General features: G+C 32.5%; 3 protein-coding genes and 1 pseudogene across 3 annotated transcripts; 2 read left to right on the plus strand and 2 right to left on the minus strand.

Moving 5' to 3' along the window:
• Positions 1–340: 340 nt before the first annotated feature.
• On the minus strand, positions 341–4,019 carry LOC108328736 (gibberellin 2-beta-dioxygenase 2-like). The gene is given in 4 exon segments (NM_001329817.1): positions 341–821; positions 918–1,263; positions 3,307–3,837; positions 3,907–4,019. Coding segments are annotated over 3 exon segments (1,023 nt in total). The 5' UTR covers positions 3,693–3,837; positions 3,907–4,019; the 3' UTR covers positions 341–530.
• Positions 4,020–11,546: 7,527 nt separating this feature from the next.
• On the plus strand, positions 11,547–18,479 carry LOC108329553 (SWR1-complex protein 4). The gene is made up of 17 exons (XM_017563811.2): positions 11,547–11,811; positions 11,897–11,983; positions 12,085–12,150; positions 12,475–12,534; positions 12,625–12,681; positions 14,250–14,379; positions 14,495–14,562; positions 14,639–14,731; positions 14,828–14,875; positions 15,656–15,817; positions 16,046–16,156; positions 17,067–17,162; positions 17,301–17,372; positions 17,479–17,539; positions 17,637–17,671; positions 17,782–17,849; positions 18,080–18,479. The coding sequence occupies exons 1-16, from the start codon at positions 11,701–11,703 to the stop codon at positions 17,839–17,841; spliced, it is 1,317 nt and encodes a 438-aa protein (XP_017419300.1). The 5' UTR covers positions 11,547–11,700; the 3' UTR covers positions 17,842–17,849; positions 18,080–18,479.
• Positions 18,480–19,635: 1,156 nt separating this feature from the next.
• Positions 19,636–20,887, minus strand: LOC108328134 (nifU-like protein 1, chloroplastic). The gene is made up of 2 exons (XM_017561944.2): positions 20,388–20,887; positions 19,636–20,062 (listed from the first exon to the last, which is right to left on the minus strand). The coding sequence occupies exons 1-2, from the start codon at positions 20,850–20,852 to the stop codon at positions 19,874–19,876; spliced, it is 654 nt and encodes a 217-aa protein (XP_017417433.1). The 5' UTR covers positions 20,853–20,887; the 3' UTR covers positions 19,636–19,873.
• Positions 20,888–21,259: 372 nt separating this feature from the next.
• Positions 21,260–24,875, plus strand: LOC108327052 (stachyose synthase-like; annotated as a pseudogene).
• Positions 24,876–24,985: the final 110 nt, after the last annotated feature.

Genomic DNA, 24,985 nt, shown 5'->3' on the forward strand with positions numbered 1-24,985 from the left:
AATTACGACCAACTTTGAAAGAAGTTTTATCAATCAAGTACCCGAGAACTATGTAGTTTAGGTATTAAAGAATTGTAAAATGATAAGTAAAATTCTAACTTACTTTAAAGAAAGCCTCGTCATACAAGACTAATTAGGAACATTAAGATAAATATTAATAACCTAAAGAAGGGAAAACACATTAAATATTCTAACTTAAGGTCCCAAACCCCTTAATTGAAGTAGTGATACATTGACCATTTGTCGTGTTAAAAATCATCTGCTTATCTTTCTAATTTAAAATCACTAAGAGAGTCATTCTTTGTAATAATAGTATGACATTTTACATTGAAAATTCAGATAGTGTGATGATTACCATCACATCAGAAATAGCTTGAATTATATAAATGGACTTGAGTGGTGTCAAATTTCTGAGAGCAGTACCACTTCAACGGAGACTTTAAATGGTAAATTAAGAAATCCCTAAGTTGAAGTTGTAAAAGAATATAAAAATGGTCGAAACCAGTCCTTACTCCTCCCAAGTGATAATATCAACGTTGAAACTGAGATTGAGAGGAAGAGAGAAGATGGGTATCTATCTGGGCCCTGAAGAGATCAAGCCGTGAATCTCCAAGGCGTAAAGAATATGTTGCTTCCTTGTACTGGGCCCATGTGAAGGCCTTATACACACTTTCATTTTCCGGCGGTGACACCATCTCCGGCAGAGGAGCTATCCACCAATCAAGTGGCGGTGCTGCAAAGTATATCATTGACATCCTTGCCTCCGACGTATTCGTCAATGCCCTGTGCCTCACGCTCATGAACTTTCCATTTGTCATAACCTTCATTCAAAATTTGTCAACTCTATGTTAAGTAAATCACTGCATAATTAGAGTTAAATTTAAATAATTAATAATAAAAGTGAAAGAAGAAAGAACCTGCAAAACATCGCCAACCATGACAAAGAAATTAGTGGGATCAGGAGGAACAGGAAGCCATAGGCCCTCACGGGTGTAAATTTGAAGGCCACCCACATCGTTGGAGCGCATGATGGTCAACATCTGAGGGTCAGAATGAGCTCCAAAACCAATGCTATTCTTGTTACCCTTCCACTTCACCTTCAGTGGAGGGTAGTGATTCATCCTCAGAACAGAATCACTATCAAAATCTCTGATGAGACGGCTAAGACCAGACTTGTCTGCAACCCCCAACCCCTCAACCACCAGATCTAGAATCTCGCACGTTACTTCTTTTACTACTTCCACGTATTCCTTCACCACCGTACTACCAAAAACAAAACATAGTAACATGCTTAGGAATATATAACAAATTATAACAACATCTAATTTCGAAACCCACCCAACTATGTTTTTCAATAAAAGTTCAGAAAATAGATGTCTTTGTTTGGGTTTTGTCACTTACTAACTCGTTAGTGATCTAAGATTTGGTCTATTCTGGGGAAACAAAAGGACAACAGAGTCACGCTCGCAGGATTGTACGAAGAGAAACCGATGCAACTTATGCTACCACGAATAACTTCAATTTGTTGTCCTTTCTACCGAAGGTTCATGAACTCTGAAAGAGTAACATGGTTGTCGTACAATTAACTTTTGTTTTATGTGATGGGCCATTGGGCCCAACCTCACTATCACACTTTGCACCATTCAATCACACTCACAATCATTTTCAGTTAACTCTCTAACATGTTCCACTAAATTACATACATAATAATGTACATATTGTTTCTCCTTTCTCAAATTGGTATATATTGTTTAATATAATGCATTATCCGTTACTCATATAAAACTTTAATAAATAACCGGATTTCAAGACCAAATATGTTTCTAGCCATCGGTTATAAAACTAAATAGAATAAGATTGAAGATAAGAAGCTGATTAAGTTGGGTTGACTCATCGTAATTAGATTGAAAAAGATGCTACAGATTTTTTAAAGTAAGAAAACTATTCTCTTAAACCTGAGGTTGGTTCAATACAGATTACATTTTTAAAACTTACTTATAAATAAGTTAAGTTGAGTTTAACATAAGTTTTAGAATTTTAGCTTATTCAACATAAAAAGATAAAAAAGCTAAAGCTTATATTTCACTTAAGTAATATTTAAAGAATCTGTTTAATAATATTCTTTTGTCTTTATATTTATAAAAACAATTCAATTTTTTTTATTTACTTTTTATTTAATATGATTTCTATAATTTAAAAAATAATATTGTAATCGTTTTCTTTAAATTAACATAACGATGACTTAATATTTGTTAATATAATCTCTTTTTTTATCGTGTTTATTATCTAAGAGAGAAAAAAAAAGAAAAATGAGAATAAATTTAACAAATAAAATTACATTAACTACTTTTAAACCATATAAAGGAACAAATAGAAAAGAGCTATTATTTTATTACTACAATTATAAAGATAAAAATACTATTAAATCTAAAAACTGACAAAAAAAATCTTATATTACAATTGGAAAAGTCCCATGACATTTTTTTATTACGTTTTAATATAACCTTTGTTATATTATAACATATTTGATATATGTGTGTGTAAATTTTATTTTATGTGACTTTATTTGTTATTATACATTTTATTAAAATTATATTGTAATAAAATTATATCTACATCTAAAATGTGAGTAATTAGTTTCAATTGTAGAATTTCGTTAAACTAATAGTTAAGTGTTTTTTGTTTTCTTAACTATAAATTTAATATTTTTTAGCTCTGGTTTCTTTGTCAAACTTATGTTATAATTTAAAAATATGATTAGAGCTAAAATAAATATACACCAAGAAAAATCTCCTTCCCTATACAGTGTAATATGCCAAAGAGCAATAGTCGAAAAATTAAGAAACAAAGAAAGGAAGTCTATAAAAATTAATAAATTACTCTATGTTCAACCACTTTCTTACTCTATCTTCTTCACGGGTAATTAATAAATTACTCCGGTACAATTTTTAATCTCTCAAAATTTTAATTTTAATTTACATTTACGCTCCTTTATTCTTGAACTTGTTTTCTATATTCAGTTTAATATCTTAAATTTTGAAAAAGTTTAATTTAATCGTTTTAAGCCTTTAATATTTGAAGTTGGGCAAAAGAGATGAGATTGTTTAATTTAAAAACAAAAATGGCAACATTAGAAGTTTTGTATAGAGATTAATAAAGAGAAAAATATAGAAAAGATGAAGTTAATTAAGGTTCTGTTGTGGAAGTGTGAGAATGTGCATCAAAATAGAATATTTTGTTTGGTTAGTTAAGGTGGTTTTATGAAAGAAGTGTAGAAGAAGCAAATGATAGTGAAGAGGGAGGAACCTGAACTTGGTGGAGTCGTTAGCGATGGTTTTGGATATCTGAGCGATGGAGAGAGGGTTAGCATGAAGCAGAAGATACTCCAGGTCACCCATATCTCCATTGGGCCCAATGTTGGTGAAGCCGTAACCGAACGGGCTTGCGGGCCCAGCCCGACGCTTCTCGTGACTGGGTTTTGAGAAAAACTCTGCACCTTCCTCTTCCAATCTTGCAATAACCTCCTTCGGCACGTTGTGGTTAACCACTCTGAAGAAACCGTATTCCTCGCAGGCTTTCACCACAGTTTGCGATAACTGTGACCTTTCCATGGACAGGTCAATGGTTGGGATTCCCATTGCCTTTGTTTTATTGGAAGCTATCTTGCTGGATGTTGGAGAAGGCACAACCATTGCTGTCACGGTATGTATACGAGAGAAAATATCTGTTTTGATTTGATCGATGCAGAACAGCTACCTATGGAGGGTATAGACTATATAGACTAGGTCTTGTTTAGAGAAAACTCGTATTATATGTATATATATAATCCAAGGACACCTATAATCAAAGTTTAATTAGACTAATTGTAATTTGAAAAATCAAATTGAGGGTACGGAGAACATATACCTTGTTCAAACAGTTAGACGATTCTCTTTTATCGATTTTCTCTGTTCGTTTTCATCTCTAATCAGCGAAGGAAGAACGACGGCAAAATGAGAGACGCAAAGCAGAACTGGTAAAAGGTTTCATTCTTCTGTGTTTTTTTTCATATGAAGCGCCAACATTTATATTACGTTCATTTTAATATGTAAGGATTTTCATTACTTAATAATCGCATAATTGACATTATATATAACTATTGATTCTGTATATCTTTTATTTGTTGTATGTGTATAAGATTTTCAAAGTGAATCGGAATGATAAAAGCTGTTTCACTTTTTATGGGAACAATAAAACATTTTCCTTTTTCATATTTTTCTACACTTTTGGTTCATCACTGCCACTGCATTCGCAGCGGTGGATGATGCTTTTGGACAGCCTTTGGTTGTATAAATCTTTAAACATGAGAAAAATGAGAGAAAAGTGTGTACATGATAGGTGATTTGACATGAGAAAAAGAGAAAAAAGGTTTTGGTATTTGTAATTTGTGAATGTTATGTTAAAATATTAGCATTCTTATATTTATTTATACATTTTTTTTATGAGATCAGTTGTTATATTATTATTTTTTAAATTTATTTATTCTGTTATTTGTGTCACTATCCACCCAAATGGAAAGGACGTTGATATAATTTTTGAAGAATGAGTTGTTACAAAAAGAAAAAATAATGGAAGGCGTGAACTGGAAACATTGAATACGAACCATTGCCTTCGCTTCCATCGTCCTCGTCAAACACAGATATAAAAAAGTTTACAGATTTTGAGGACCTTCTTAGATTTAAACATTCACTGAATAAGAAAAAAAAAGAGAAGGACCCATATTTTAGGTTTACTTTTTGTAGTATGCAGGACCCATGTCTTGATGGAGGGCCAACCAATTTCTTTTCAAAATAAACCAATTAAAAAAATTCTCACTTTATTTTTTAATCTACATATATTAACTTGATGGTCAACGATATTTTTTTTCAAAATATATCAATTAAAAAAATATTCAAATAAATTCATCCTTACTTTAATTTTGAGTGTGATTTAGAAGGGCTGCAATCGATTGTTTTGGTGGTGGAATCGGTTCCTTTTTTTATGTTAGAAGTTGAAATTGATTTTTGTGGTCGAGGGATCAATTACCTACGAAAAGGATCTCATTTCGATAAAACTTTAACATCTGTAAGGTTTCTAATTAAACCAAACTAATTGAGTACCAGACCAACACATTAGAAAATATAATTATTATTTAAGAAAACGTGATTAAGATGAAATCCTACAATTTCCTCTTCATTTTTGTATCTTTCCAATTTTAACTTATTTTATAATTATAAATAACAATTTTAATATCATTTTCACTGTTTACATTCAATTTTATATCATATTTGTCCTTGGGATATAATGATCACCTAATATTACATCTTATCATACTTTTTTAATCTATATGTTTATCACATCCTATACAAACTTTAATTTCAAATCACATCATTTTTTTTATTAATTTAAACAACAGCAATTCTCTCTCTAAGGGTATGTATGGATTGAATGGTGAATTTGAGAGAGTGGAAATGAGTTAATTTGAAGAGAAAGAGAAGTATTATTTGACTAAAGATAAAGACAGTGAAAAATGGAGAATTTTTTTATTAAAGTTTGTAAATGAGTTGATGGATAAATAATTTTTTAATATAATTAATTAATTAATTAAATATATTATTAAAAATACTTTTTATTAATATATTTTACGTATTTATTATGTTAAAATAAAGAATGAATATTTTATTATATATATTTAAAATATATTGATTTATTTATTTAATTGTGAGATAGTTTTTATGTAAGGACAAAGAAAATATATTATATTACTTCTTTTAGCCTCTTCAATCTAATATTAAGCAATACCTGGTCATATTATTAAAAGAAAAACATACATAAACCTATAACAGTAGTATAATTACAATCATAAAAGTCTTTTAAAACTACATAAATTTTAAAAAGGTTTCTCAAAATATATTTGAAGACAAATAATTATACCATTTCATATATCTATATACATTCTTCTTGAAAATAACTTTAAAGGTGATTATCAACCTATTGACTAGTCGCATTATCACTTGTAACCTTATTTGTTCATGTCATTAAGTAGTCATAACAAAAGAGATATAATAACCAAAAAAATAGGATAGACTAATGATAATATTGACATTTATATATAATTATTATAAATAAAGATCAATTATAATCAACCTAACAAATCATTACATTTTCTATTATAAAACAATTATTAATCATTCACAAAAAAAATTACTAGACTCAATTATCCAAATCTATATATTTACTATAACTTTATTAGTTTTGTTTTGTCGTGGAAAATGAAACCGTTAGTGTTACAATTTCACACTACAACATTTTTTTACTTTAAACAACAACTAAAAATCATGGTCAAAAGTTAAAAAAGTATGGCTAAACTTTAGGCTAACAATTTTGTAGGCATGGAGGATACGGTCGCGGGGCTTAGGTTATAGGCAACAATTTTTGTATTGTGTTGCTTTATTAAGCTATACATTTTAAAGTGTTCTTTATTGTTGGTTTAATCATCTTGAACATTCCTATTTCTGTAAGATTTTTTTAAATAGGTTCTCGTATTGTAAATGTTCTCGATTAGGTTGTTTATTGTGAAAAATTGAATCAATTTAGACTTCGTCGTTAGTTCCGTACTAACACCGTTAAAGGAGGTGACATGTGTCAATTCGTGGTTTTTTTGAATTTTTGAATTATTTTTAATTTTTTTAAAAAAAAAATTAAAAAAAAAATGTCACGTGTCAAACTGATATTATGTCACGTGGCAATGACAGTGTGACATGGCACTGACAGTGCCACGTGTCATTGTCAGGCCACATGTCATTATATTAGTCTCAGTTTGGTGCCTGTTTTTATTGTGTCTCAATTTGATCCTATATTTTTATTTTGTCTCAATTTAGTCTTAATTTTTAAAATTAGACAATTTTGTCCCTCCTCAAATTCAAACAAAATTTAAATTGTATATAAATTTTAACAAATATTTTTCTTAAAATTGATATTTTTATTAAATATTTTTAACAAGATTAAGTTTAATTATATTTATATCTACTTAATCATATAAATGTTAATTATGTTATTTAAATATACCTATAAGGTTTAAAAAAACAGTGACGTAACATGGTGGTGTGAATTTTTCAAATGAATTAGCTCATTGAACAAATTATTAATGCGAAATTTCACTTTTTTTTAAATAAAAAATTGGAGAAAGTTTTGATGAAATCAGTAATTAAAAGTGGTTTCTTCTTTCATGATTTTATATGGAAACTTTCACTATGAAAATTCACACCAACATGTTATGTCACTCTTTTTTTAAGCCCTTATTATATTTAAATAACATAATTAACATTTATATGATTAAGTAAATATAAATATAATTAAACTTAATCTTGTTAAAAATATTTAACAAAAATATCAATTTTAATAAAAATATTTGTTAAGATTTATATATAATTTAAATTTTGTTTGAATTTGACGAGGGACAAAATTGTTTAATTTTTAAAATTAAGACTAAATTGAGACAAATAAAAATACAGGGATCAAATTGAGACACAATAAAAATAGGAACCAAATTGAGACTAGTATAATGACACGTGGCACTATCAGTGTCATGTCACACTGTCATTGCCACGTGGCACAATATCAGTTTGACACGTGACATTTTTTTTTAGTTTTATTTTTTTAAAAAATTAAAATAAATAAAAAATAATTAAAACATTCAAAAAAATCACAAATTGACACGTGTCACCTTCTTTAATGGTGTTAGTACGAAACTAATGGCGATGACTAAATTGATTCAATTTTTCACAATAAGGGACCTAATCGATAACATTTACAATACGATGACCTATTTGAGAAAATCTCACAACAATAAGGATGTCTAAGATGATTAAACCTTTATTGTTTATAAACAATGCATTTTGAATGTTGCTTTTTCTTACATGGAATACATTTTAAGTGTTAGTTTTAAAGAACACATTTTAAACGCTGCTTATTATTAAAGTCAGGACTCACTTTTTTAAAATAAAAGAAAGAGAGAAGTATTCGTACTTAATTTTTTATATATATGTCAACATTATTATTATATAATTATTTAACTAGTAAAAAATTATGAAGATTGTGTTCATATTTTAATGAATAAAAAGCAGATATCAATATATACTTGTTTTAACTAACATGCTAACATTATACATTTTTTAACAAGTTACTTAAAATGAAATAAATTTTCTACGTAATTCTTGACCTATTTATCAACATAAAAAATGTTATGATTCAATAATATTCTAACAAGTGTAATGTATTAAAGTATAACTAACATTTGTTTTTTAAGTGTGAAACATAATTTTATAAGTATATGGTCATATCAAACCTAATAGACATAAGTTTTGCTAATAGACATATACAAGTGTAAATGTGTTTTGTATGACAAACACATGTGATGCACATATATATGATTTGATGTTTATTTAAATAAGGTTTTGGTTTAATAGTACTTAGTCTATAGTATGGATCAGACAGCTCAACATAATATTTCACACTAAGTAAACTGGACAATTCTGAAAAACAGGAAAATAGCTAAGCAGTGAGGGAATGTAGCTGCACCAACAGGCACGACCGAATGGTTATAATCAGGGATGTACGACCTTATTCAATAAACAAGTTTTCCCTACAAGAATTAAGAATTAAGGTAAGTGTAATTAGCAGTGATGGGCTGAGATTGGGCCAAAATTAAGGTTTCATTAATCTTAAGCCCATGCCAAAAACTATAAATACAGGGTAAAAAGTAAGAGGTAGATTATCACATTTACCATGCATTTAATACCATTGCTCTGAACTTTCGTACAGACAATTTGTTGACTTAAGCATCAGAGAACCTTTGGTAGGTATCCTTTCGAACGGTTGAGTGAAAACGAATAATAGAAGAAGTTGTTACTGAATGACATCCAAGGAGAAATTGTTTGGCAGGTATCTCTTCGGACGGTGGAGTGAAACGAAGATTGAAAGGAGTTGTTATCGGACGACATCCAAGAAACACTTAAATAAAAAAAAACTTAAAATATTTCATAAATATATGTTAAACCTTAATAAATGTTTATTTTATATTTGCAGGTTATGCACTTCTATGTTTTTTCAAAAAGATCTCAAAGTAGTTTGTTAGTATCAAAATTTATTGAATAATATGTTGAAAGTTCCATTGTGTAAACAAATTTTTCTAAAAAGACAAAATGTCAATGTTGTGGAGTGAATTGTGTTAAGTTTTAGGCCATGATATAAAAGATGATGAGAAACCACATGTTCGAGCTTATGAAGTTTTACCATATTATAGAGATACTATAAAAAATGTCACATGCATTCAATTAAAGTTAAAAATATTTATCACATTTACCATGCATTTAATACCATTGCTCTGAACTTTCGTACAGACAATTTGTTGACTTAAGCATCAGAGAACCTTTGGTAGGTATCCTTTCGAACGGTTGAGTGAAAACGAATACTAGAAGAAGTTGTTACTGAATGACATCCAAGGAGAAATTGTTTGGCAGGTATCTCTCCGGACGGTGGAGTGAAAATGAAGATTGAAAGGAGTTGTTATCGGACGACATCCAAGAAACACTTAAATAAAAAAAAACTTAAAATATTTCATAAATATATGTTAAACCTTAATAAATGTTTATTTTATATTTGCAGGTTATGCACTTCTATGTTTTTTCAAAAAGATCTCAAAGTAGTTTGTTAGTATCAAAATTTATTGAAGAATATGTTGAAAGTTCCATTGTGTAAACAAATTTTTCTAAAAAGACAAAATGTCAATGTTGTGGAATGAATTGTGTTAAGTTTTAGGCCATGATATAAAAGATGATGAGAAACCACATGTTCGAGTTTATGAAGTTTTACCATATTATAGAGATACTATAAAAAATGTCACATGCATTCAATTAAAGTTAAAAATATTTAATGCATATTAAAACTCTAATTTAGATCACATGTAAGAAAATACAACAAAAGACCCTTTACAATGACTATGAAATATATACAATGACTATTTTCTTTTCATGTTTTATGTATAATAGATCTATAAAAGGAACGATTTTCAGATATTAAAAAAACAAATTTATTGGTATTCCTGAATTAATTATTATACAATTATATAATATAATATTAAAATGGCAATTCATATGTAAATTATATATTTTTTAATATAAACATTTTTTTTATGTTTTTCATCCATTAATATTTACATTTAAATTAATATAAAAAATAACAAAATGCAACACACGTCAATAAACCTCTAAAAAACACAACTTTTATAAGAATTGTATTTCATCATGATGTTAGTATTTTTTTATAATTAAATTTTATCTGAGTATTCCTTTCATGTATACGTGTATCAATTAGTTCAAATAAAATATATATAAGATGGACATTTTATAAATAAAAAAGAACAAGTTAAATACTTATATTTAACTTGAAGAATAAATAATTTAGTTGAAACTACATTAACATCTAAATTATTAAAGTCAAATTATACTTTCTTATATATTCTGTCATTTTTCTTAGCATTGAATTAGTTTATTAAATGACTTCTTTAAAAATATAAAGAAAAAACACATGGGATGATGCAATAAACTAGGATCAACATTTGTGCTGGAACAAATGAAAAAAAAAAGTTTTGGGATAAAGAATTTGGTTGGGTTTAATTCATATTTGAATTGATTAAAACAACTTTTTTATAATATTGATTTTGTTTTATTCTACACAACAAAAGCAAAGAAGAAGCAGTAGTGGCAATAGGATACATTTTTAAGCGAGTAAGTTTGATAGATTAACATTTAATTGTACGTGCTTTTTCTTTAATTTAATCTAATTGGTCTACCCATGAATGTCAATCTTTCTTTTATCAAATTAAACATTTTAAACAAACTTAGACAAATCAATATTAATTTCTTATTTATTATTTTCTCACTTAAATAAACTATTGAATATTGTTTTTATTTAAATGAATCCTAATTTGCTTATACATTGACATAGGTGTAAAATATATATATATATATATATATATATATATATATATATATATATATATATATGTATATATAACTGATTTGAATCACCCAATCTAATAAAGCTAACTTATGAGTTGTGATGTAAATTTTTAAGTTTACACCTGACATTAGCATAATGTATAAATAATTTTTTCTTATAGGTATATCTACTTAAAGAAGATGAAATTACAAATTTAATATTCTTATGATTAACAAATAATACCACTGTATCATTCAGAAAAGGAAAAAACTGATCCATAATCAAGAAATAAAAAAAGAAAAAATAATTAAATGTGGTGTTCAATAATATTTTATTTTCTCAGATTTTTTGATGAATAGATAAAACCTTTTTATTTTATATAATTTCATGAAATAAGTATGACTATATATATATATATATATATATATATATATATATATATATATATATATATATATAATTTTAATGAAATTGGTACCTTTATTGGAGAATAGAAAAACCTCGTTATGACAAGGAAGCGAATACGACGTCGCTGCGATGTCATTCTAAAATTGTAATATGACACTGAAGAAAGTGAGAGGGAAAACTGAAACAGGAAGAACAATCCTGTTTAATTCCCCAAATTCCAAACGTGATCCTGAAACCCTAACTAGTCCCTAACCGTGTGTATAATTGTGAATTATGGATGCCAAAGATATCCTGGGATTGCCAAAAAACTCATTCCCCTCTCTTGAGAAGAAGTCTCGACCTCCCAAAGAGTCTCAACGAAAACCTGATGGCATTTCGCGCGAGGTACCTATTTCAACAATAAGAGTGTATTCAAGATTTTGTGTATATTCACTGCATTCAATTGAATTGAATTGAATTTTTTTTGTAGGTGTATGCGCTTACAGGTGGATTGGCCCCTCTTATGCCTTCTATTGAAGCTTCTCAATTGAAGAAAAAGCCTCCTCCTGTCGAAAAGGTTGCTTCTTCGTTTTTTTCTTTTAGTTTTGTTTTGACAATGCTCAATTAGTTTAGTGATTTAGTTTATTGAGTATTTTCAACTTTTCCATGTTTCTTCAGATCACTTGGCAGTGGCTTCCTTTCACCAGCTCTGCTCGAAAAGATAATCTTCAACTTTACCACTGGGTCAGAAATAGTCTCAGTATAATTTTATATATATATATTCTGTGGGTTAAAATATTAAATTACCTATAGTTGTTACCATTTTAAGTTTTAGTCACTCAATGACACACATACATTGAATCTTTTTGGTGGTATCATACTGTTACCAAAATTCTTTCGTGTCGTGGTAATAGACTGCTACAAAAAATTGTCTAGGAACTAGACTTCCAGTTATCTTGTATAGAGATTAACACATAAAATTGAGACAAGTTCAAGGGTTAAACAAGAAACTTAACCCTATTCTTGATTATGAGCATACGAGTAATTGCAATTTGTCTAATAAATCAGGTTCGAGTTGTCAATGGCGTTCCTCCCACGGGGGACTATTCTTTTGCCAAGTATAATAAGGTAAATGCTTTGCGCTGCTTTGTTTTTGAATTTGGTTTTGGTCAATACTTATCTTTATGATTGAATGTTAGTTTACATGCTTTGGTACAGGCAGTTGATGTGATCAAATACACAGATGAGGAGTATGACAAGTTTTTGACAAATCCTGTGGGTAACATGTTTAAATGTATATTTTTACGTAAATTTATGAATGATTTGCTATAATGTTTACCCCATATGTATTTTATTCAGTGTATCAAGTTGTGATTGTGGGGTCTCCATTTAAATTAATTTGTGTTAACACTATGGTAATTAGTATCACACAAGACGTGCTACAATACTACCACTTTGAAATGATTTAGAAGTCTGGTTATGCAAATTGTTTTATGGGTCGGATGGGTGTTACATTGTACCTTGGTGATGCACTTTGTATCCCAATTCAACTACCTTGGTTAACATCGCTAAGTGTTACATTGCTTTTTACTTATGTTGGTATTTTGTAAATCACAGTATGGGAAGTTCTTTTCCCTAAAAGAGAAGGATATCATGTTATTTCTGTGTGGTTTCTTCAGTCATTAGTTTAACAAAATTTTGTCTGAAATATTGATGGATTGGTAGACAACTTTTGATGGTGAGATAAGCAAACATCCCTAGGACCTGGAGGATTTATGGTTGGAGAAACATAAAAAAAAAACAGCAATAAAATACATTTAGTCTGGTTTGTTATGTTTTCTGTTTTGCTTTGTGGGACCACCAATAGTGGGTGGTAGGGGAGGAGTGAGATGCATCTATTCATGGATTTCTTTCTGTTATTACTATGGGATTCTAGCTTGGGCAAGGATGGGTTTTCTAGTGGGCCACTTACGCTGTTTGGGGAGGTCATTGTTCTCTTATTTCTCTCTATTCACTTATGCAACTACACCTCTCTGTTCCCTGGTTTCCATTTCACATCCTTGAGTCTCAAGTTTAGTGTGAAGTTGGATTAGTTTTTTTTTTTTCTTTCTATGAAACAACATTAAGATTCTATTAATTTGATCATCAGAATTTAGAACCATACTTAACAGTACTTAATTTGGTTTTGGCAATTGAGTCTTGGGCAAATTCTTATTTACTGTTGCTGAGGGTGTCTCTTGTGAGACCTTTTGGTTTGATGTGACAAAATTTGTTTGACCCTTGGTCTTACCTGAGCTTATCTGTACATTAATGTAAGAGGATTTGAAGATTTATTCCCTTCCACATCGATAGGATAACTAATTTTGTTTGTATGGAGTTGGTGGTTTTGGTAGAATGATATAGTAAAATGTTGGATACTCTTTAAAGCCTTTGAATCGGATAATGCAAGTAAGAATGGGGTCAGAATTTGAATTATTGTTATCCTTAGGTTTTGTCGATCAAAAGAATCTGTCTTTTGAATTGGATAGCTAACCTTGTGGATTGGTATTTGAGTTCATACGTTCTTTTTCCTTAACACTGTGTATAACGATGGTTAGCCTATTTGTGATCAATTTGGAAGGATCTGTATCTGTGAGCCTAGTTTAAGTTCACATATGCTTTGTTTGTACACACTAAGTTGTGCTTTTCATCCGTAACACTGCTTACCCTTAACTGCAACTATGCTGTGTCCTTTTCATAATTGAAACTCAAAACGTGTAATATTCTATCCTAATTGTTTTTTAGATCAATATTTATTATGTCTTAAGTGCATTGCTCTATTCGATTGTACTTTACATATGTAGATGTGGACCAAAGAGGAGACTGATCAACTATTTGACCTATGTGAGAGATTTGATCTCCGATTTGTTGTAATAGCCGATAGGTTTCCATCATCTCGGACTGTAGAGGAATTAAAGGATAGATATTATAGTGGTATGTATTTGTTCAACCAATTATTATATGCTGCATGTTTCTTTTTATTATACTTCATTTTTATTTTATGGTAATATGTTTGACATGACCTTTTATCTCATGCCCTGTGATGTAGTTTCGCGGGCTATATTGGTTGCTAGAGCTCCATCTTCTGGTGATGTTGCAGCAAATCCTCTTGTTAAGGTAGTGCTTAAAAACATGAATCTGCTTTGGGACATTGCACCTGATCATAGTGATAACTTGTCCTTCCCCATTGTAGGAACTGTATAATGTTTCACAAGAAATGGAGCGAAAGCGAGCACTGTCCATGGTCCTCTCTCAAACAAGGCAACAAGAACGCAGAGATGAAGAGGTTTTGAACTGTTGTTTAGATCATAGTCATTAGTTTCTGCAATGTGTACCTTCAAAGAAAATAAGGTATAATACCTACTTCTGTTCTTTTATGCAGGTTCTTGTTGAAGCAAAAAGAATAGCTGAATCTCGCATTCCACCCAAGGTAATTTTTTTTTAAAGAATGCTTTTCTATAATGCCATTAATTACTTGTGGAGGGGGGAATTGTTATCAAGAATCAATTTCAAATGTTCTAATTCTGATTTCTTGATTGCTTGTGATACGACCTTTGACTATTATGGAATGTTCTTATTTATTTTAGTTTCATACAAAATTTTCCTGCTGTTTATCATTTCATTTGCACTAGGAGGTAACTAGAGCTGTGTACTCATAACCTCATCAGTTTTCAATTTTACTGACAGTAATATACTTGTTGAAAGGCTGTCCTTGAATTGCTTGTTCACAGTTCACATTACCAATTTGGGGCAGCAATAGTCATGGTATTTATAAAACGTTTTCACTTTAAGATGCACAAGCACCTGTTTGTGTATGTCATTATGAATCAACCTAGTTACTAGCTCCAGCAGAGAGTATCAGTTGTGCACCACGCGCCCCCTCTGGCTGTGACCCAATTCATTTATAAGGACTTTCTTTTTTGTGCCTGAGCTAACTATTTATGTAGGTTATATGGATTTTTTTTTTGTTGCTATTAATGAAATGGGACTAAAAACACAATTACCAACATTGCCCTATATTGAACCATGTACTGAAGGATGCCTTTGTGGATACAAGCTGTCCGCACTGTCACCACGTCTTCCTCAAAAGTGTGTAGGATAGACTTCACTCTTTGTTTACTCATGGAATACTCTAGAAATAGACTTACCTGAGGCCATGTTTGGAGCTTTGTGTGTATTCAGATGACATGTGTTTTATCTTTTGTTGTAGGTTGCTGAAGAGTCTCATTTGGCTGCTTCTAATGCTGGTGCAGAAGCTACAGAAAGAGCTGTCCCTGGTGAAACTGTATCTCCATCGAATGTGCAACTTCCATCAATGGTTGTGCCTCCTACATTATCAGATAACGCATCTACTCTAGCTTCTCTTCGCATGGTAAGTTATATAGAAGGATCCCAGTGATGCAGCCTGTGCCTTCTCTTTATTGACACTTCTGTTCTAAACACCTCCCATTTCTCAAAGCTCATTCTCTCCATGTTCACCAGGAATGTTAACTTAGATTCAATATTTAAAAACTTTGATCTTGCACTGATCACACTATTTCAAATGACTATTTTTAATCCTAATACATTAAACATAGTCTAATAACGAGAAATGTTTCAGCTTCGTGTATATTTGAGAACATATGCACTTGAGCAAATGGTGCAAGCTGCAAACTCATCTGCTGGACTTCGGACTATCAAACGGGTTGAGCAAACCTTGCAAGACCTTGGGGTTTGTCTTCATTCACTTGAACTTTTAATATAGTTAAGATATTTCATATGTTTGTCCTGGGTATTCATATGGTATTCACTAATATGTAATTGTAACAATATATAAAGGAAATGTTAATGAGCGAGACACCTGTTAAGGATTAAAAAATGAACATTATTTAATGAAAAATACTCGCTTTTAAGTTTCCTTTGTATTAATTGTTGTACTTTCTGTTAGATACTTTCCACTTGTTTATTACTTAACAAGTACCTTTTGAGCACCGATTAGTACTTCCTTTGTTTTTCTATAGGAACCTATCAAAATTGTTTAACTTAGTTGAATATTTAACTTGTTAGAACCGGTTAACATATGCATTGTATTACCTATGTGTAGGTTGATCATTACTTTTCATATATATCTTTGATGTAAGGATTCCTATAAATGAATGAATTAGCTGAGAAATTAAATATCTCTCGGAAACACTCTTTTCATATTTTCTCTCTCAAGGGAACCTTTTAGTATGCTAAAGGCCCCTTCCAAACTGTTTTTACTGAACTAACTTTTTTTCAAAAATTTCCCTTAATTACTAGACAATTTTTTCCAGTCAATAAATAATAAATGCAGCAAATTAATTTCTTGGACTCATCACGAAAGGGTAAATCATGAGTCAGAGTTGCCTCTTTCATTCCCTTTACCTCTTTATAGGATGCAAATAGTCATTATTTAAGTTGAAATACATTAGTTAATTGGGTAGAAAGAGATTAAGAGAATGCGATCCCAATAATTTAAGAGTAATTCTGGAAAAATAATACACATTGTTGACAAATTTAATGACTAACTAAAATAAATTTCTTAATACTGTGAAGTGATGCGTGCACAGGGCACACACACATGTGCACTTCCTTTTTAAATAGTTCTACTATGATTGCAGGTCAATTTGAAACCAAGAGTTCCAACAAAAGCTGTTTGTGCGGAGCACCTTGAATTAAGAAAAGAAATACTAACTTGGCTTAATCTCCAGAAACAGGTATTCTTGCTACCGTGGTTTTGGGGATTACACTAGTTAGAATGTGAAATGTCCATATGCTTGTATGCCTTTCTTAGCTTTATATTTCTAAAGGAGTTGCAAAATCATATTGGTTTGCTTTCTGCCAATTTGTTTCAGGTTCAATATAAAGAGGCCGAAGGTTCCTCTTTTCGTGATGGGTCATATGGTGAAACACCTGGCACACCTAAGGTTAGAAATCTGGCTTTTAGTTTTCTATTTTCCCCTCTATTGCTTTCGTTGTACATCCCATTTTGTTTCCCTAACCATGAGTCTGTGATTTGGAAACTACTGACAGCATTTACATCGTGCTGGGGATCAGGATCGAACATTCATTCCAGATGCAATGAATTTTGGAGGTAATAGATATTGTCTGCACCTGCTTTACCTAATTTCCTGTAATTGATGAGATTTTTTTATATTTATTATTAACCGTGCTTATAACTATGGCTTCAGTGGAACGGGTTAGCAAAAAGGACCAAAAGCGTAAGGTACACTACAGAGTTTGTCTAAATATTTTCTTCACTGCTTGATTCCCGCTTACCTGTGGACTATTTTCATAGCGCACCATTGTTGACCTTGAAAATTATAATTTTTGCAGGCACCTGGAGCTCCATCGGCTCATAAAAGACCTAGAAAACTAAAGGCCACAGATCTCTAGTTCCTCTGGTGAGAGCTTATATTTTTCAGAGATGATTCACACTGGTAGTTTGATATCGTTCTTTTATAATTTAGTATTCATCTTAACCATTGGTGTGCTTTTATAATAATATATTTTTGCTTCTTCAGCATCCTTACGGTACTTGTTTCTTCAATTTTCTCTTCTATAGTTAACTAGCACAACAAAGCTTGTTGATGCATTGTATTTACTGAAAAATGTTTTGCATGTTATTTGCCAGGTGGAAACCGAGAAAAAGGGTGTTTCAATTCCAAGAATATTTTTAATCAAAATTATGAATGTGGAAACTGGCTTTGGACTCAACACCTGGAAATTCTGATTGTAGTCCAACTGCAGTTCTGTTTACTTCGGTCTGCAATTTTAGACTATTGCCACTCTTGCTCTTCAATGTAAAGAGAAAATTGAGATCCCTGGGATGAATGAGATCTCCCATCTTTAGCATGTCCTGAGAAGCTGGACTTTATTTCTCACGCTGATAATGCTTTGTAGGGATACCAGGTACAAAAATGGCTTCTTATTTGGATATGCATGTATATAAGTTTAGAAACGGGAATTCCGGATGTTTTTGAAGGCTTATGAATGCTGAAATTGGGAGCAATTGGAAAGACTGCATTGCTTCATGTATGTTTCTAATCGTTTGCACCCTTGCACACACCCACTGAAAAAAATGTTGTGATATTTCAAGCTATACGAAAATAGTTTAATTCAAATTTGCTGTTGTCTTCGAAAATTCATCGAATATGACAGGAACTTAGAGGACGAGTAGCCAATTGATGAACTTTTCTCCTTCCCTTGTTTGGGATTATTTTCTTTGTTCTATATGCTTGACTCCTTTTCTCCGCAGACAACTCTTTTATCGAAGCTGCCAAAATATGAAAAGAAACACAAAATGAGAACAAAAGTGAATTAAGACGAGCAATAATTAAATTTAGTGGATGACAATACACTAACAAATAAATAAATGATTGCTTCGTAATTGACGGGTATTATTCTGTTAAGCAAAACACTTTATTCCGTAGGTAGTTGTTGCAAGCCTGTTTGGTGGGTTATCAACTTAAACACTATAATAGTGTTTCGTTTGCTTGCATCATTGAGTTTGGTTTGATTTGGATCCCATGTGTAGGCTTGAGCCGTATTCTTACGCATGGTAATCATTGCTTCAAATTTAGCACTTCCAAAAGAAACAGCGTTAAAAATAATCGCTTTCTGAATGCAAGTTAACTTTTTTCAGTGCGCACACACGAGGAAATTAGTAAAATCACTATGCTAGAATGTCTGGAAGTAAGATAAGGAAAGGGGAGACAATTGTACTTTTAATGAATGTTTATTTATTTATTGTTTTTAAAAAATAAAAATTCATGGGATCATACTAATATGAGCAACAATTATTGGGAACATAATTAACATCAAAATTTGAATTGATTTTTTGAAGAGTGAGCACTGTGCGTCTCAGTACGGGAGTGAGAAAGATTAGATATATGAAAAAAAGTGCTTGTCATGTTTGACTGATTCAATATATTTTGAGTTAAAACCGAAGCGTTTTTTTTTTCTGTAATTTTGTAAGAGAGATTTTAGAAAAATACCAAGAATAAAAGCTCAATTAATCTAAAAATTATTTGACCCAATTTAGTTCTTAAAGGACAAAAATCACTGAAGAAGTTCTGAAGATTATAAACATGGAAATCTGCAGTCTTTCAATTATTTTATTACATGATTTATCTCTAAAAACTAATCATATATCAATTTAGCCGTATTGATACAAAAGTAAAAAACTAATAACAACTCAATTAAAATTTAGCATTCCAAAGAAAAGAAGAGACAATAACATGCATAAGAAGTGTAGTACATTTACCATAGAGGAAGTTTCCAATCCAAACTTAAGACAGAAACAATGAAAAGAACTGCTATATTCCCCCACTACTGGTAACTCTACATTTTTTGAGGATGATGGTTTACAAGTGAAGGACATACTAAGGCATAGTTGCAGAGAAAGTGATGATGATGTTGGTGGTAGCTAGGAAGAGAAGGTAACATTGAGAATGTCTGGAAACCTCTCCTTGATGGCTGCTTTGATTCCGGATCCAATGGAGTCTGGTCCAACATACTTAACCTTGCACTCCTCACCTTCAACGGATAACACTTCCACGCTGCCTCCGTAATTCTTTATGGCCGGTCTCAATACATCAAGATGACTATTCACAGCCTATTCCAACGCAATGCAAATCACAAAGGCAACAACCTTCAAACTCATTTCATCTTAATTTCATACCTTAATTACATTTTTTATCTCCATTATCGCAATTTTGTATTTCAGTTCAAACCAAGTTCAATTATGTCAATTGATAAGTAAGTACTCTAAGACTACCACATGTTTGAATAAATTCTGATAATCACTACGCTAAAAATAATTCACGTATAATCTTATAAGCTAATTCGTCTTTTGAAAATCAGATTTTGAGGTAACCCATATAGTAGTCTTAATTTCCTATTCTATTTTCGTTTCATTGGTGTAAATAAATAAAACGGACCTCAACGGTTGTCTCCTTGGGTTGGTTATCGTAGACTTGGCGAATGTCCTTAACGGCATCTCCGAATTTTTCCTTAAGAACGCGCTCGATCCCCATCGTCATGGTTGTGGTGGAGCTGGGGCAGCTCTCGCAAGCTCCTTGAAGACGGAGAGATACGACGCCGTCTTCGACGGAGACCACGTCGACGTTGCCACCGTCTGCGATGAGGTAAGGGCGAACATCTTCGAGAACAAGGTCGACGTTGGATGTGGTAAGCTCGAATTTCTTTGCGGAGTATAATCCGGGAGAGGACTGATTATTGTTCTGATTGGGGGAAGATGATAATCGGATTCGAAGGCTCCTTCCTCTGTTTTGGATTGGAGGGTTGAAAGTGGAAACTGAGAATTTTAGCTGAAGGCCATGGATTTGATGATTGAAGGTTGTTCTTGAAGGAATTGGGGTCAGAGTTGGAGCTGCCATGGCCATAAATGCAGAATGAGAAATAATCACAGCAAAGATAGAAGTGCCTCCCTATTAGCCCAACTCAGTTTGAGTTTGGGTTTTGGTCTTTCGTGCTAACCCGCCTTCTCAGCTTCTTCTTGCACCTCCATATTTTCTTCTTACACCTCTATACACTTTAAACTTTCAATTATACTCTCTTTTCATTTTACATTCCGAAATACACTATCGAAAGACGTTTCAGCATGCAAAAAAAAATTGTATTTTAAAAATGCATAGTATGAAATATAAAATAAAATATATATTTCAAATTGTACATTTTAAAATGAAAAAGAAAATAGCATTTTTTATTACACAATTTAGAATATCTTTTTGAAAAAGAAAAAGATAGAGAACTGAGGAGAGGTCAATGGAGGAAGAAGAAGATAACTGGCATATAAAAGAAGGCTAGTTAATTTAACGAAGACAAGTTAATTAATTACATAGGTAGAAATACAAGTGTTGTTACTAGTGTCAGGCTAGAAAGATAAAATGATGAAAAGAGTATAAACTTTTATATTAAAAGAAAGAAAATAATAAAAAATAAATTAATTACATGGATAAAAATGAATGTAAAATATTTAGACGTGTAAAATAATATTTACTCGTTTTTTAACTAAACAAAGGTTGCTTACTGTACTCTATATTCTAACCATATGAGACACTCTCCATTCACCAACTTGCCACAGTTACTCTCATGCTCTTCGTATCTTCTTCATCTAAAAGCTTAAAGTCTCTTTTTCTACTTTTCATAACCTTCCACTCTTCCATTTTTTCCCTGTCCTACCATAAATATAACCGATAAAATGAATGAATGTCTGTAATCTCCCAACCATCGCTTATAATTTCACTTTTTCATTCCTTTCATAGTGGAAACAGTCACCAAATTGGTATACATATCCCACTAGTTAGCTAGCTTTCTTCTCTAATTCTCAAAGTAAGGTTTCTTGTCTTTGTCTTTATAGTTTTGAATCCTTTTGTCCTCTGTTCTTCTTTGTTCTTGTTCTTCGTTGTTCATTCTCCATGGCTCCTCCGAACGATCCAGTGAATGCCACGTTAGGACTGGAGCCATCGGAAAAGGTTTTCGACTTATCTGACGGGAAACTCACCGTGAAAGGTGTGGTATTACTCTCTCACGTGCCCGAGAATGTCACTTTTAGTTCCTTCTGCTCAATCTGTGAATTTCGTGATGCCCCATCTTCCATCCTTCAACGTGTCATTGCTGCGTCACACAAAGGTGGCTTCCTCGGATTCTCCCATGTTTCACCCTCCGACAGATTGATAAACTCCTTGGGAAGCTTCAGAGGTAGAAACTTCCTTAGCATCTTCAGGTTCAAAACATGGTGGTCGACCCAGTGGGTCGGAAATTCCGGTTCAGACTTACAAATTGAAACCCAGAGGGTCCTCATAGAAGTCCCCGAAACAGAATCCTATGTCGTAATCATTCCGATAATAGAAAAAAGCTTCAGGTCGGCGCTTCACCCTGGCTCTGATGATCATGTTAAGATTTGCGCGGAGAGTGGTTCTCCTTAAGTGTGAGAGCATCGCGTTTCGGTGCAATTGCATACGTCCACGTGGCTGAACACCCTTACAACTTGATGAGAGAGACCTACAGTGCTCTCAGGGTTCACCTTGACTCGTTTAGGTTGTTGGAGGAGAAAACGGTGCCAAGAATTGTTGACAAATTCGGGTGGTGCACTTGGGATGCGTTTTACTTAACCGTGAACCCCGTTGGTGTTTGGCATGGGCTTAAGGATTTCAGTGAGGGTGGCGTGGCTCCGAGGTTTGTTATCATCGATGACGGTTGGCAAAGTGTGAATTTTGATGATGAGGACCCCAACGAGGATGCTAAGAATCTTGTTCTTGGTGGGGAACAAATGACTGCGAGGCTTCATAGGTTTGAAGAAGGTGACAAGTTTAGAAAATACCAAAAGGGTCTTCTATTGGGTCCTGATGCTCCTTCTTTCAACCCGGAGACGATAAAGGAGTTGATTTCGAAGGGGATTGAAGCTGAGCATTTGGGGAAGCAAGCTGCAGCTATTTCAGCTGGGGGTTCGGATTTGGCCGAGATAGAGTTGATGATTGTGAAGGTGAGAGAGGAAATTGATGATCTCTTTGGGGGAAAGGGAAAGGAGAGCAACGAAAGTGGAGGGTGTTGTTGCAAAGAAGCGGAGTGTGGTGGGATGAAGGACTTCACAACGGATTTGAGGACTGAATTCAAAGGTTTGGATGATGTTTATGTGTGGAATGCGCTCTGTGGCGGATGGGGTGGTGTGAGGCCAGGAACTACACATCTTGATTCGAAAATAATACCATGCAAACTCTCTCCTGGTCTTGTTGGGACCATGAAGGATCTTGCAGTGGATAAAATAGTGGAAGGTTCCATAGGGCTTGTTCATCCTCATCAAGCTAATGACCTCTACGATTCCATGCACTCTTATCTTGCCCAAGCCGGTGTTACTGGAGTCAAAATTGACGTCATTCACGTGAGCTTTATTTTACTTTATTTTTCCTATTTTTAGTCTATTTTAACTTTGACTCTTTAGCATGACTCTTTAATCAATTACTCATTAACTTTGACTGTACATGCAGAGTCTTGAATACGTATGCGAGGAATATGGAGGCAGAGTGGAGATTGCCAAGGCTTATTACGATGGGTTGACAAACTCCATTATCAAGATATTCAATGGAAGTGCAATCATCGCTAGTATGCAACAGTCAACGATTTCTTCTTCCTTGGAACCAAACAAATTCCCTTTGGAAGAGTTGGTAAGCATTATTCTATGTACTTTTGATGAATTTTATTGCTATATTCATAAGATATGCAAGGAAAATGAAATTAAACGAATTTTAAGAAGAAAAAAAATTGACTACAGGGGATGACTTTTGGTTCCAAGATCCGAATGGGGACCCAATGTGAGTGTTCTGGTTACAGGGGGCGCACATGATTCACTGTTCCTACAACAGCTTGTTGATGGGACAGATAATTCAACCCGATTGGGACATGTTTCAATCGGATCATGAGTGTGCAAAATTTCATGCTGGTTCAAGGGCTATTTGTGGTGGTCCTGTCTATGTGAGTGATAGTGTTGGCTCTCATGATTTTGATCTCATTAAGAAGCTTGTCTTCCCTGATGATACCGTGCCCAAATGCATATATTTTCCCCTTCCAACAAGAGACTGCCTTTTCAGGAGCCCTCTCTTTGACCAAAAAACCGTTCTCAAAATTTGGAACTTCAATAAGGTATTTGTCTCATTGTCCATTTTTTACACACAATAAGGTATTTCTAACAACAATTTTGTTGATGTAATAGTATGGAGGAGTTATTGGTGCTTTCAACTGTCAAGGGGCTGGTTGGGACCCAAAGGGGAAGAAATTCAGGGGTTTCCCAGAGTGTTACAAAGCAATATCATGCACTGTTCATGTAACTGAGGTTGAATGGGATCAAAAGAAAGAAGCAGAACATATGGGTAAGGCAGAGGAGTATGTTGTGTACCTCAATCAGGCTGAGGTACTGCATTTGATGACCCCCGTGTCTGAACCACTGCAATTAACTATTCAACCATCCACTTTTGAACTTTATAACTTTGTCCCAGTTGAAAAGCTAGGTAGTGGCAACATAAAATTTGCACCCATTGGGCTAACAAACATGTTCAACAGTGGAGGCACAATTCAAGAATTGGAGTATATTGAGAAGGATGTTAAAGTTAAGGTTAAGGGTGGTGGGAGATTCCTTGCTTACTCAACTCAATCTCCAAAGAAGTTCCAACTGAATGGTTCTGATGCTGCTTTCCAGTGGCTGCCTGATTGCAAACTGACTCTCAACCTTGCTTGGATTAAAGAGAATGGCGGGGTTTCTGATTTGGCAATTTTTTTCTAGGTTTAATTTTGTGTTTCTTATGTTCATAGGCTTCAATGTTGTGTATCATAAAGTGGTTGCCCTTAAAATGTTGTTGTAAAGAGTGAACAAGTTTGTTTTAATGTAATAATAGTTCTGTTGTTCGTATTACAAACTTGAATTAATGTAATATATATATGCGATATATACTAATGCTTTTTAGAAGATTCGCAACATTATGCATCAAAGATTAATAATTGACGTATTTTAGGTATGCAAATC

Source organism: Vigna angularis, chromosome 2, assembly GCF_016808095.1.
Source record: "Vigna angularis cultivar LongXiaoDou No.4 chromosome 2, ASM1680809v1, whole genome shotgun sequence".
NCBI classification, from domain to species: domain Eukaryota; kingdom Viridiplantae; phylum Streptophyta; class Magnoliopsida; order Fabales; family Fabaceae; genus Vigna; species Vigna angularis.